At 38.4% G+C, this 13,652-nt stretch overlaps 2 protein-coding genes across 2 annotated transcripts in view; one reads left to right on the forward strand and one right to left on the reverse strand.

Moving 5' to 3' along the window:
• LOC136255672 (probable RNA-binding protein 19) overlaps positions 1-7,533 on the reverse strand; it is a 26,082-nt gene extending 18,549 nt beyond the window's left edge. Inside the window, exon 1 of the mRNA XM_066048483.1 lies at positions 7,445-7,533. The gene's annotated coding sequence lies outside the window, so the exon portion shown is untranslated. The remainder of the gene's footprint in view (positions 1-7,444) is intronic.
• On the forward strand, positions 7,497-11,967 carry LOC136255673 (uncharacterized). The gene is made up of 2 exons (XM_066048484.1): positions 7,497-7,610; positions 10,502-11,967. The coding sequence occupies exon 2, from the start codon at positions 10,806-10,808 to the stop codon at positions 11,895-11,897; it is 1,092 nt and encodes a 363-aa protein (XP_065904556.1). The 5' UTR covers positions 7,497-7,610; positions 10,502-10,805; the 3' UTR covers positions 11,898-11,967.
• The last annotated feature ends 1,685 nt before the right edge of the window (positions 11,968-13,652 follow it).

Below are 13,652 nucleotides of genomic sequence, written 5' to 3' on the forward strand. Positions count from 1 at the left end.
TACCTGAGAAGTTAGGAAGATAATGTTCCAAGTAGCACATCACAATCCACATCTACACATAAACCCTAAGGCAGGGTTTTGATAAGTGTCTTGACTTTGAGCCAAACTGGATCAACCCAGACATCTACTGCTCCACCAGTAGTATAACACTGGGCCAATTAGCTCAAGTTTGAAGTGAATTAGTTACAAGGCCAATGAAGCGCCACATTGCCTTATCAATTACCCTGCTCCAAGGGGGAGTTCAACACCCCCCCCCCCCCCCCCATAAGCCTTTTGGCCAGAACCCTGGAACACGGTCACAAGTACAAGACTGATATATGGTCCAAGTTTCTCTTCAAAACTGTCAGTATACCCAACAACCAAACAACCTCTCATAACACGTACCTGTTGCAGAAACAACTGCAAGATATTACAAAGGGCTATTCCTGTAGCCCAGTGGGGGGAGGGAAGAGGATGATGCCAGCCCTCCATGGAAGCCTTGAGCAAGTGGTCGGAATTAAACCTTTATCATTATGGATATCTACAATTAATAACTATAACCCACATGAATGTCTCTCTACACCAGGCAAAGTTGAGAACCAGAGAGCCGAGATAACCCCTTACTGAGCATTTAAAATTAGTGTAACAGACAAATTGAATACTCACATGTAGCCAACGGGATATATATGTAGTACTCAACTCCCAAACTCTCAGGTAATCATCCAATGATCTGAATATATGGGCATAGTCACATTTGACGCCCTGTAAGCAGCCAACTAACTAGTCCTCAGAATCAGCACTACAAAGGGTTATCAGAGGCCTCAGTCTAAGGTAGGGCAGTGCTCTCATTTGGATTTGGCTGCAGCTACAAACCTTACCATTGATATGTGAGACTGAGCCCTCTGAAATATAATTCATAAATGGCTCAGACCACGAAGTGGTTGCAAGCTATTTAGAATTATGTGAAAAGGGTGAGGTCGAGCATATCAATGGTCCCACCCTCCAACCCAGAGTAATGCACAAGTTCAAGCTACTCGAAGACCGAGGTGGGATCGATTGTTGGTTCCTTTTATACTAACATACCGGAGTGTGCAATAATTAGAGATGCAAAATTAGCTGTTTGAGAATGGAAACTGGCCATACACCATTGATATGCTCGATCTCACCCTCTTCATATAATTCTAAATAGCTTGCAAACACTTCATGGTCTGAGCCATTTATGAATTATTCAAGTACGCCAACTGTCAATTACTGACTTGAAAGTAGAAGTGGCCATTACACTTCACTTTCAATTATGTTCAGCCCGTTACATACAGCTAGCGTTACAAACAGTAAGAACAGTAATTAATCTAGTCCCCACAGAAAGGTTACAAATGTAGGGAAGCCTTGGACTGTCAGCGAAAAGAAATGGGACACAAAAGGAGGTCAAAGGTAAGTCAATGATGCGTGTATTGTACATATTGCAGTATGCCAATAGGCACCTGTCAGGCTGAAGCAACACCAAACAGTGAAAAATCAAGTCCATATTTTTAGCCATTATCGAGTTACGCTCGTCTGAAGGCATTAGTCAGTCAGTCAGTCAGTCAGTCAGTACAAACTTCCACTAAATTTTTTTTTAATTTCCTAGCAACTTTTTGGAAGCATTTCAGGTCATACTGAAGGCACTTTTGGGCTTGGTTATACCTAACCAATACTGCCAAGGCACCATGAAGGTATTGTGAGGTAGCTGGTTTTAGGGTGCTATTTTGGCCAGAAAAACCCAAACCTAGTACTACCATACTGTATGATAACAGAGAAGCAATAAAGTGGAATTCAAGGAATGAGCAAAAATGACTGGTTTTGCTTAGCGGATCACATGTGTATGAATTGGTGGTGGAATTTCTTGCCGCTAGTTGTATTGTATGCATATTATAGCCATTGTTTTGATGTTCGCTGGTATTTATAGCCACATGAAAAAGCTTTTTCTCGTATATACTTTACTAATTGAATTGATGATACACAAATGAGACCACAGAAATACACTTGGTATTGTTACATGCAGACATGGACAGGTGACCTGATCAGAATTTCACACATCTTCGTAATCCATTCAATTAATAAAGTATATATGAGAAAAAGTTTTTTCATGTGGCTATAATCACCAGCAAACATCAAACCATATGGCACAAGAAATTTACAAAACTATGTTTGTGTGTACTGTTAATCATTTCCTGATCATGTTTCCTGGGTTGTACTCCGGGACCATGAATAAGTGACCTGACTATCAAGGTGTCCACATTTTAGGGTGTGGGCTCTACTGTATATCATGGTATCTTTTTTAAAGAGATGACCTGCTAACAGTGTGAATAAATGGACTGTACTGATATTACCTTCTACTGTACTCCAGCAACCCTGAGGGACTCTGCAATAAGCAGTGTGGAACAAGTAACCACAATACATACAACAAAAATAGTTCAGGAATCTGACTTGGCATATGGTAAATTCTACTGTATCTGACATTGCAAATCCAATTCACACTGTGACAATGAGTCCAGAGTCAATTATTACTGCCTGACATAGGCCATTTGTCAGGCAATATCATGCATGGCCGACCATAATGGAACCTGCCTAACAAAATGTCAGATCAAAATAGAAGGAAGTTGTAGAGTTATAATAGTGAAGCATTGTCAATAATAGCAAACACAACTTGACAACAATGATTGTATTATTATTTTAGGTTGAGTCACTCTATTCTGTCAATGTATTGTAAGGATTTCCCTGTTGTGATGAATTGTGTAAAACAGTAGCATATCAATGTCAGATAATGCTTTAGGTTGCCTGACATTTTCACTGGGATTTGAAAAAAATTACAATTGTCTCTGAGTCGATGACAACAGTAAGAGAGCCATTCAACAAATCAAACAGTCCACACAATGCAGCATCTATTACCTCAATCCCAAAACTCGATGCTGCACAGCTATTCAAACTCGACCACTACTTGACACTTGAAAATGATGTCTGAGTTCATAATTAAAAATTGATTGCAGCAAAGCTCAAGTGAGGCTATTACTCAAAGTGTGATGTTTAACCACGTAAATACAGCATATAATCCCCACCAATTAAACCTTGCATACAGTACAACACACGTGACTATTAGATGTGCGTGCAACATCTGGAACTGTGAAATAAACAAACTAATTGTAGACCAAAAGCTGTGACTATGTAGCTTTGACTGCTCTATTAGAGTATCTCAATCATTTTAAATGCAGCGGGAGGTGAAAAGTGAAGCGTTGCTGGTCAAATGGAATCTAGTTTTGCTAGGTCAATACAGAGCTATAACAAAGTTATATAGTTAAACTGCCACTGGCCTAAATGTAAAAGGTGGTTTCTGGTGAAACAACAGAAATCTGCCACTAATCTTCCCCAAAGGTCTGGTTACACAAGCAATACTTTAATAGGTGACATCACATGCAATGTGTCGATCAAAACATTGATCCAAGTCTTCAGCATTTCTTTATCAGAAATTTAGACTACAGTTGCAACAAATGTCAAATTTATTTAGTATCCAGATCAACGAATACCGAACTATTTGGTAACATTTATATTAATGTAAAAAGGCTTGAATTTTGGGAAAGCTGGTGTGGGAGATTTTATTGGGGGAGTTGCAACAGGGCAGACCACCTATAGAAACTTTACAGTTCGGCTGGACTAGTTGAGGAGAAATACAACTGGTAACCAAAGCCTATACACTTGCAATATACTAGTGAAACAAATGTATCCGGATACCAAAATTACAAATATCGAAACAAATCAAATATTTGTTGCTAGCCCTTATGAAAATTTTGTGTGCAACTTGTATGCGGTTTGCAACTACACGCGTGCAGTGCTCTTAAGATGGTTGCAAAACAATAGCACAACTTTGCATATTCTCTGCATGCATACAGTTCAGTAGCAATAACCTAGTGAGTTCTTTTGCTATCATATTGCACATATGCAATTTGCTTTCTTACAATAGCATTATTCATGCTATCCTTTTACTTGTATATTGCACGTGTGCATTTTGTTCTCATACAATAGCAATGTATTGTGCTCTTTTTGCTTGCATACTGCATGCTTGCAGTTTGCTTTCATAAGTTTAGCTGTAATAGGGGGTTAGTTTGCTCACAAATTACACACATGCAGTCTGTTCTCTTTCTGCTTACATGCAGTATACAGTACGAAATAGCCAATCAGATGAGAACAAACAAATGTTTAAAATTTGCGCCCAAACTGTTTGCTACTATTGATAACCTGTACAAAGAAAACAAGTAGTCTTTGTTAGTGGGATGTGATGTTCTACAAGAAAACTTGTTGTAGCAGTACATGACATTACAAGTACAGCTGAAGTTGGCGTCTTGAGTCTCCTTGAAAGTTGTGCGTCACAGGTGGAGAAACATTTCTAAACATGAATAAAATACTACCGCTACTGTTCATTATGGCTTCTTTGCTTTCTGTAACAAAATGAGGGAGTGTAACTTTTAACCTTTGATTTAAAGACTACAGAAATGTACAATTGAAAGCAGACAAGAAGTGGGATCGAGAGTATTTGAACCTGTATCAATTTCTACATTGCTTTTGGACAAAGCTCAACTAAAGATCATCTTTGTGAAAAAATTGTGTGCAGTGAGGTCAAACAGACAGTTTGTGGCTTGTAACTGACTTGTAGTTTTGTATTGTATTGCACGCATTTCTTGTAGATGTGAATTACAAATTTAAAAGAAATACAAATATGAAATAAATAGCCAACGTTTGCAAGCTGCATGCATGCAGTCGCTCAACTGCTAAACTGCTCACAAGTTGCACGCATGCAATAGCACACATGCAAGCGTTTACATGCAACAGCTTTGCAAATGCATGTGTGTAATCGGGCCAAATACTAACATGCACACACATGCATTTGATTACATGCATTTGCATGCAAATATAGTGTGCAAATTTTCATAAGGGAGTTTACTAATTTGTTGCTAGTTTACTAATTTGTTGCTAGTTTACTAATACTGGCAACACACCATCACCTGAGAATTAATTTTAAACCCATAACAACAATCATGGGTGGAGTAAAGGGTTTATTTCTACAGCACTAATTAACACTACATTTCTCTGTTAAAAGCAGCTGCCAACAGCATCAAGGTACAACAACTACACAAGGACTAGACCTCCAGACCACACAGGTCCCCTGTGGTCTAGAGTCTATTACATAGAGGTGACCATCATATCAATTGGTCCCCTGTGTAAGGATGCAATAATGTTTGATTTAAATATGACGATGTGGATATTCATCCTTCATTAGGGAATCAGGTAATAATTCGCAACTAAGAAGTTCATTAGGGTTACAGTTCAGTATTATAAAAAATTACAAGTACTAACAGTTGACGTTTGGTCAAGCTATAGTACATAGACAATGAGCTAAGAATCCTCAAATCATTTAATAACTCACGGGATGGAATTACACAAGTTTTGAAATTTGCCTCATTTGTACATGTAGTACTGATTGACCCGCCAAAAATTATTTCAAAATCTGTTCATTCAAATGTCAGACACAGCCAATCAAAGCTTTCATCAACATTTTTTATGTGGAAGGCATAAACCTCCCAAACAGCCAAACCACACATGTATGTATGTTCTTGACACCTTTACTGTCACCAATAACCATCTGGTTGGGTGAAAATCTATTTCTGTTGAGAAAAATTACTTTTTTAATTGTACCACAAAGCACAAACCTTCTGTAAGTTCCCATAGGATGGCATTGTGTGGAGGCACTCTTGGTACTAGCCTCCCACCGCCAGCACCTTAGCTGGTACCAGCACAATATATATAACCTAGCTACCTTTACACACTGGCCAATACCAACAACTAGTTCAGAACTGTGAACTATTTCCTCATTTAGCATAAGGGACTGCATGCACCACAATCAATAAGTTACACAGTGGCGATTCTAGATCTGACCTACAGGGAGGGCAAGTAGGAAACAGCATGAGTGTTGTTATATGGCTGTAATATGAAGTAGAAGGGGTGCAACTCCCAGATTTTTGCAATTTGAAGGCTTAAAACAGCCTAAAATTTATGCTAAAAACATGAAAAACTAAAAATAACAAAGCCAATCTATACTGCAACTTTTCTCCAAGATTTTAAAGTCATTTTTCAGCAGGGGGGAGCTATGGCTCCTCTCCTCTTAGAATCGTCTATGAAGTTACGCAGTTCCCACTTCTATATGTCATCAAAATACATAAATTTACAGATGCTGGTTACTGGCCAGTACGTTGCACAAAACATGTGATGAAAAACGGCACAGTAAAGTATAGGCTAAGATAACCATGCAACTTAAGCTGTACTTGGTAGCAGCTATCGGACAGTAGTACCACTCAAGGACACTAGTCACATGTAACAAGTGCGGATAATGTCACTAGTCATAAAGTGACATTATGAGTGGTGAAGCAGCATGAATTCTGGTCCCTTATACTAATGTCTTGAGTCCATGTTGGTCAGCAAAATCAGCCTGAGTAGCTTGCTGATACTAGAAAATTTGGAATAAATTCTGCAGTTCTGTTCCTAGTACACGTTCCGTTCCTAGTACTTGAAGTGCTAAGCTGTAGCTTTACTACAGCTTAGCACTTATTATTTATTATTATATTATTATTATTAATGGACAAACATTGCTTGGCAGTACAAGACTGTCAGGCTAGGCCGCAGGCCTTTGAGAGTGCCCATATCTTGTTGTTCTCCATAAATCATCAAGATTCTTCTTAAACAATGCCACGGTTGGTGCAGAAATAACATCCGCTGGAAGAGAATTCCACAAATTAACTACTCTGTTGGTGAAAAATTATGCCTCACTAGCAGTCGAGATCGAAATTTAAAGAGTTTACGGTGGTGACCTCTGGTGGTATCCGTATTACTCAAAGTGAAAAATGAGGTAGGGTAGATGTCATAGTAACCATTCAATATCTTGTAGGTCTCAATTAGATCTCCCCTTTGACGTCTACAATACAGTGAATATAAACCAAGTCTCTCTAGACGAGTTTCGTATGGTAAATCAAACAAACTAGGTAATAACTTGGTGGCACGTCTCTGTACCTTCTCTAGGAGATCAATATCTTTCGCCAAGTAAGGGCTCCAGACCTGGATGCAATACTCCAAGTGAGGTCTGACATACATTTTGTACAAAAAAGTCAACAAGTCAACAGAAAAAAGTTTGAAGGACCTTCTTAGCAAACCAAGAACTTGCATAGTTTTTGCTGCAGCCTTACGACACTGTAGAGATGGTTTCAAGTCTTCAGTGCACCAAATACCAAGATCTTTTTCTTCTTGCGCTTCTGTGATTTCAAAGGGTAAGTTGGTGGAACTGTCCAGCACTTCATACATACAAGTGCTAAGCTGTAGCTTTACTACAGCTTAGCACTTCATACATGCAAAACTTCACGTATGTACTGACAATAAATTGACTTACAGTGGTTGAATGTTCTAAAGATGCGTGAGTCTTCACGTGTACAATCCGCGAAATAATTTACGAAATGATGGGCATTAGTTGGAACAAAACGCTAACTGAGTGTGCTAAGCAAGTTCGCAAGAATGGGAGATCCAGTTGACAAAGAAGTAATCGGTATGATCAAGAGGTATGATATACATCCCTATGCTCAATACCATTGCTTTGAATGAACACAGTGGTTTATGGTAATATACGAAGTATTACGGACAGCATGTATGTATGGTATTATGTAATAACTGTATGTCTGTGGGGCCACTGCTGAAAAGCAATATTTTTATTCTTTCCTATTAAAGACTACATGGCGCCATTCAGACACTCTTGCTGGCGACTTCGATACCAACAAATTCCTTTCTGAAAGAAGGATTTGCAATCTATGCAATACTTCATAGTCTCATGCCCAGACCACATTTTTCTCTTTCGTGTTTGGGTGGGGAAACAATTCCCCACCCAAATACAAACAGTGTCTGTCTATTGGTAGTCTCACGTGGCCAGACCCTTTCCGCGCAGCCGCTTATTGATAGGAATTATAAGCACCACGCTACAAGGGTCTGGAATGGACCTTATCCGCAATGACATCATAATTGACAAAATGGCCGTGTTTAGTGTGGGCACTTCGTATGTAATCACTAAAATGAGCTTTATTTGTGGATTTTACGACATGGAACTATTGGATAATAAAGGTAAAAGGCTAGTTAGCGTGATGTGGCGATGCGAAATAGTCCTACCAGACGAAACCAGACTTAAGTTTGCAATCGACGCAAAACCACCCGCATTTGCCTTGTAATTAAGTATGTTTGCCCTTGCTGCAGTATGTAAACGTTAACATAGCGAATCGCCATCTCTCCCAATGCAAAAGTGTCCACACTATCGGCTGACATTTTGTGCTTTGACGTCATTGCAGATAAGGTTCATAGTTTGTGAACATGAAATTTTTCGAAATGTTATTGGTGACAATTGATTGACTGGGTAACACCTAATAGTGCGTTTACACTAGCAGTTGGGCACAGTACAGTACAGCACGGCACAGTACGCTTAATTTTGCTAGCATAAATGGGTATCGATCTGAGCCAAACCATTACGTGCCGGGCTGGCCTGGCCCTGCTACTTCAACCGTGCTGGCTCGGTACGGTACGGCACGGTAGACAAATTGAAACAAACCTTGCTATATCCTTGGCTGCTGTACGTAAATACGATGGCTTCTACCATGGCCAAACATGAAATAAAGTCCAGTTACCACGTTAGACTTGAAATGAGCTGTCCATCAAGCGGTAGCTGCTGATATTGTCCCTCAAACCGATTGCTGGTAACTTGTATGACAGCAACTGCTTGAAAACGGCAAGGGCATCTCGTAGGACGATACTTTAGTCATCACGTGTTTATGTATAAGCTTGCCCAGCACGGTTATTTCCTTACCAATGTAAACGTGCACTTAAAACGTAGTGTACTTTACCGTACCGAGCTGGAGCTACTAATGTAAACGCACTATAAGATACAAAGGTACAGAATGCAACGTGTGTTCCCTTGAATCTTTAGTCTGTTCTGATTGGCAAATCCGCTTAAAACCTTTACCTACTTTCCTTGTACCTTGAGATGAACTGAACTTGTTTGTCTTTATTCAGCCGTACTTGTTGAAGATTCGTAGAAGGCAAAACCCACACAGGTCGATACTCGTCATTCCCAGAGGCCTTCTTCAGCTCTTTCTTCAGTAATCAGACTACTTTGGTGATTAAGGGATTGCGTGAGCCAATTTACACTCCCCAACCACTGGGATTGTAGATTTTTTTTAAATACGTGAACTATTCCAGACTGTGATTGATCGCCCTGTACATGTTATCAGCCTAATAAGTGGGGAGTGTATAAACAGTGGAATGGACTACTGGAATGGTGGAATACTGGAATGGTGGAATGGAATTTTTTAAAGTTCAATATCAGTTTTTACATCCAAATAAGTACAACTCCTCCCCTTATGTAAGCAAATAAATAGGCTTCCCTTTAAAGTCAGCTCTTTTAGCATAATTCACCTCACCATAGACAAAGTTTACCAATGTAATGTACTGTAAAGTCAGTTATGAACATACACAATAGCAGTTTATGGGAATACCAAGAAGACCCCTTGTTCTCAAATGATAAAAAGTTAGCTAGCCAGCTGATTAGTACATGTATGCATTGTAAAAGTACACTCAATGTATAATGAAGTATTCATTTATTTATTATCAAATTTACCAGTTAGGCACTGGAGAGTGAAAACAAAACAGAAGGCAGAGCCTGTGCAAGGTGTTTACCACTAACCTAGGAGCCTAAGCGAAAATCTTTGGGTAAAGTAAACGGGACTATCTTGTAAGCGTTTACAATGAGCCTTTCCCACAATTGTGTCAGAAAACAAAGTTTAAGCCAAAGTTCATTGTGACAGTGCCATGAACTGAACCCTCATTCAGACAGTTAGTTTCAGACAAGTAGTAAAGTATTGAGTTATAAGTCATACAAGTGTTTCGGTGGGGAAAAGTATGCTAAAGGAGCTGACTTCAGTGGGGAATCCTATTTATTTGCTTACTTAAGAGGAGGAGTTGTACATATTTGGATGTACAAAATGATATTGAACTTTTAAAAAATCCCATTCCACCATTCCAGTATTCCACCATTCCAGTAGTCCATTCCACTGTTTCTATACTCCCTAATAAGTGTTACATATTAGCTGTAACACGGCCAGGCATTTGGGCTTTGCCTGATATGTATGTCCTCGGGCACATATCAGGCGAAGTCCTCATGCCCTTGTTACAACTATTATGTAAACACTATATTTTAGCGTATACATAATGCCCTACCTGAGGGACAGAAATAGAGTATTTGGTACTTATTTCAACCCTTCCATCTTTGGTCTTAGAATTTTTTTTCTTCAAACTTGGTAGGTAACTTATTATATGTCTCTTAGCTCTCAGCGGCTTGTATAGTTTAAGTATCTATGTTGTCATCCAGCATCCTAGACTATCTGTTATTACCCATGCTATATTTTGACGGCAGCACTTCTACACTGTGTCAATTAACAGAACATTGTGAGAATTTATAAGATTCTTTTCAAGTGATGATCAAAGTCTAGTAGTATTCCCTTATCTTTGTTCTCAGTGTTTGTAACAATGCATTGGTCAAAAGTTAAAATATCCTTTCATTAAAGTAACCATCCTGTTTTAAGGTCCTAATCTGTTTAACCTCAATGCATTTTTGCTATTAACATGTGGCAAGGATGGTGGGGCAGTATAAAGAGTGTACAGTGTTTTAGGATTGTCATTTTGCTGAATTGGATGAGTCCAGAGAGTATCTAGGTTCTATGGCAGCAGTTAATTCAAGTGTGTTCATACCTGATCCATCTGATGGAGTAGTGAACAGCAATATAGGATTTGCTATTACTTTAACAGTGCTTGCTTCTGGGTTGTGTGGAGCTGTTTTGTTGCCAGTGGTTTTGTTGAAGAAATTACGATCACAGCCATATCAACTGTTGGTTAGTAACTATGTATCCAGCTCTTTGGCTATTGTCTTAGGATCTGGTTTTTACCGGGTTGTTCAGATTCAGGGCTACAGATATAATGACTATGAAGAAGCTTCAAGAAAGACTGAATGTGGTCTTGCAAACTTTGCCCTATTCCCATTGGCTACAAGTAATTTCTGTCTCTCTGTGGTAGGATGGGAAAGATACGTCTACTTACAGACTGAGAAGACTACTGACTTGGTTACACTACTTATATTTCTTGGTCTCCCGTGGGCTTTCGGTATTTTAAGATACAGCTTTCATTTGGCTGACAATTCTGCACGATATCAGAATTTCCCTTACCTGGGACTATGTGTTGATGTCACTAGCGAGCGTGATGGTAGAAGGATTCTGACCTTTGTCTTAGATATTGTCCTGCCTTTGGCACTTTCAGTGGCTTCTATCACTTTATCTGTTGCCAAGGTCTATGGAAAGTACAAAGACATTGAAGCAAGACTGAGTTATGACAGGGAAGATGAGAGGGATATACTTCAGAAAGATAGAAAATGCATAATAAAGGTATTCAAGGAACTTCGTATGGGATTTGTGTTGCTTTGTGTACGAGTTGCCTTTACATTCATTATAACTCTATTATATGTTCAGTATATGGATGAAGGAAACTCACAAGAGAGAGAAGATAACTTGGTTACCGCTGGATATTTCTTTCTCCTTTTTGAAGTCTGTGTCATTCCAGTTATGTTTGTTATTTTTAATGAAGACCTTCGTCGAATCTTGCTTGGTTATTTACCTAACTTCATATCATCTGTTGTGCTCCCAATTGATGAGGATGATATACTACATGAAGGAGACTCTCAAGGAGTACCAAGTGGTGATGGAGAAAATGTTATTGACATTCATCTAGGAGAAGAAGACAATGCTGAAACATCCACATAACTGAAATGTGACCAAGTTCATGTACATGTATGATTGTTATTTATTTTAAAGCATTCACTTTGTGAATATACATCACTATTGTAATGGGATTTCACGTGGTAGCATGCACCAAACCTTGTAATCCAACAGCAACATCCAGTGAATATTGTAAGACTGGTTGTATGGACTGTTCCATCTTCCTATAATAATTATGATGAAACTATATGAGAATTTCGCACATACATATACTGTGTTTTATAGATAAAATAAAGCAACACGAAATCTATACTTTTGTTTCTCATTGTTTTACCATATGATTGCTTAGGTAGATGGTAGACACTATAGTTGTTATTGTATCTTAAGAGTAATGATAGAAGGAATAAGGGATAGAGTTAAGTGAGAGTTGTTCCCAAACCTTACCTAGGATTAAGATACTCAACAGTAAAGCGCTCGAAAAATGAATTACTCTAATAGAACAGTCAGTTGCTATAGAACATTAAATAAATTTCATCAAGACTCTCAACAAAGACTACCACTTGAATCAGAATTGACCCTCTTATTCTTTACCTATATAGTATGTATGCATGCCGCACTGCTTGGGGTGAATACATTTACAAGAACTTAGTGAATATTGTAAGTGCTCTACACATGTATATCAAACAAATATACAAGTGCTCTTCAATATAATGAGTACAAGTACATGCAATATGTATAAGTATCAATACTTTCAAATTTGCAGTTACAGATAAACATTTACTTGGCCACATGTCTGCATGGTGTATGGGCAGAGACACGCATAGACAGCTTTATGGTAAGGTCAGCTTTTTTCTTTAAGAAACTAATAATATTGTATACCGGCATGGTTAAGCATCTTGAGTACAAATCAAACAGCACTACATGATAAAAATACCAACTAGTACAGTACAGTATACAGCTCAGGAATTCTAGTTCAGCGTTGCTAGAATCTGTATATACGCTAAATATATTTTTGTACATAGTATTGTGGCACAAAAATACAGTTAGATTTAAGCCATCATTTAGCATAAAAAAAATTTACAAACAATTTAGGCAACTCTTTAAACAGTCATCAAATAGCTACAAAGCATTTATATAAGTATACACTTACTAAAGTTATTAGCAAAGCAAATACATTCCTCTATAAATTGAAACTAGTACTTTATTGAAAAGCCATATGCATGTTGTCAAATGGTACGTATCTCACTTTACTTGACAATCATCACAGAAGTGTGGCAATATGCTGGGGTGAGACTATATTCTAAATGTAGGTTCACTCCAGTATTGATTCTCTTTGATGGTGCGGCAGTCATCTAGCTACCATGCAGAATTGTATGATAGTGACTTGTTGGAGGCCTTCATCACCACCATAGCTGGTAGCTGTTGATCAGAACAGTGAAGTGATGTTAACTTTCCAACAGTCAGAATGAATGACAGAGTAATAGCAGAGTAAAACCCATCTGATTCACCATTATCTCAATAAATAAACAAGCTCACAAACACAGAGCACAAGTGTTTCAAATGTCATAGTAATCATGCACGTTTCAAACAATTTACCGGTAGCTACTTGTTAGCTATGACTGCATGGTAGCTATTTTCTTAACAATTGCATTTTGCTTTTTACTAACTTTAAATGCAAATATACCAGAGCTGTATATAACATGTCTAGCTGTAACTACCATGTCTGTGCTTGCTATAACACCAGGTATGCCTGTAACACCTTTGTGCTCAACAAACCGGTTTTTAGAAACAGGTAGTTCA

The sequence above is a fragment of the Dysidea avara genome, chromosome 5 (assembly GCF_963678975.1).
Source record: "Dysidea avara chromosome 5, odDysAvar1.4, whole genome shotgun sequence".
Lineage (NCBI taxonomy): Eukaryota > Metazoa > Porifera > Demospongiae > Dictyoceratida > Dysideidae > Dysidea > Dysidea avara.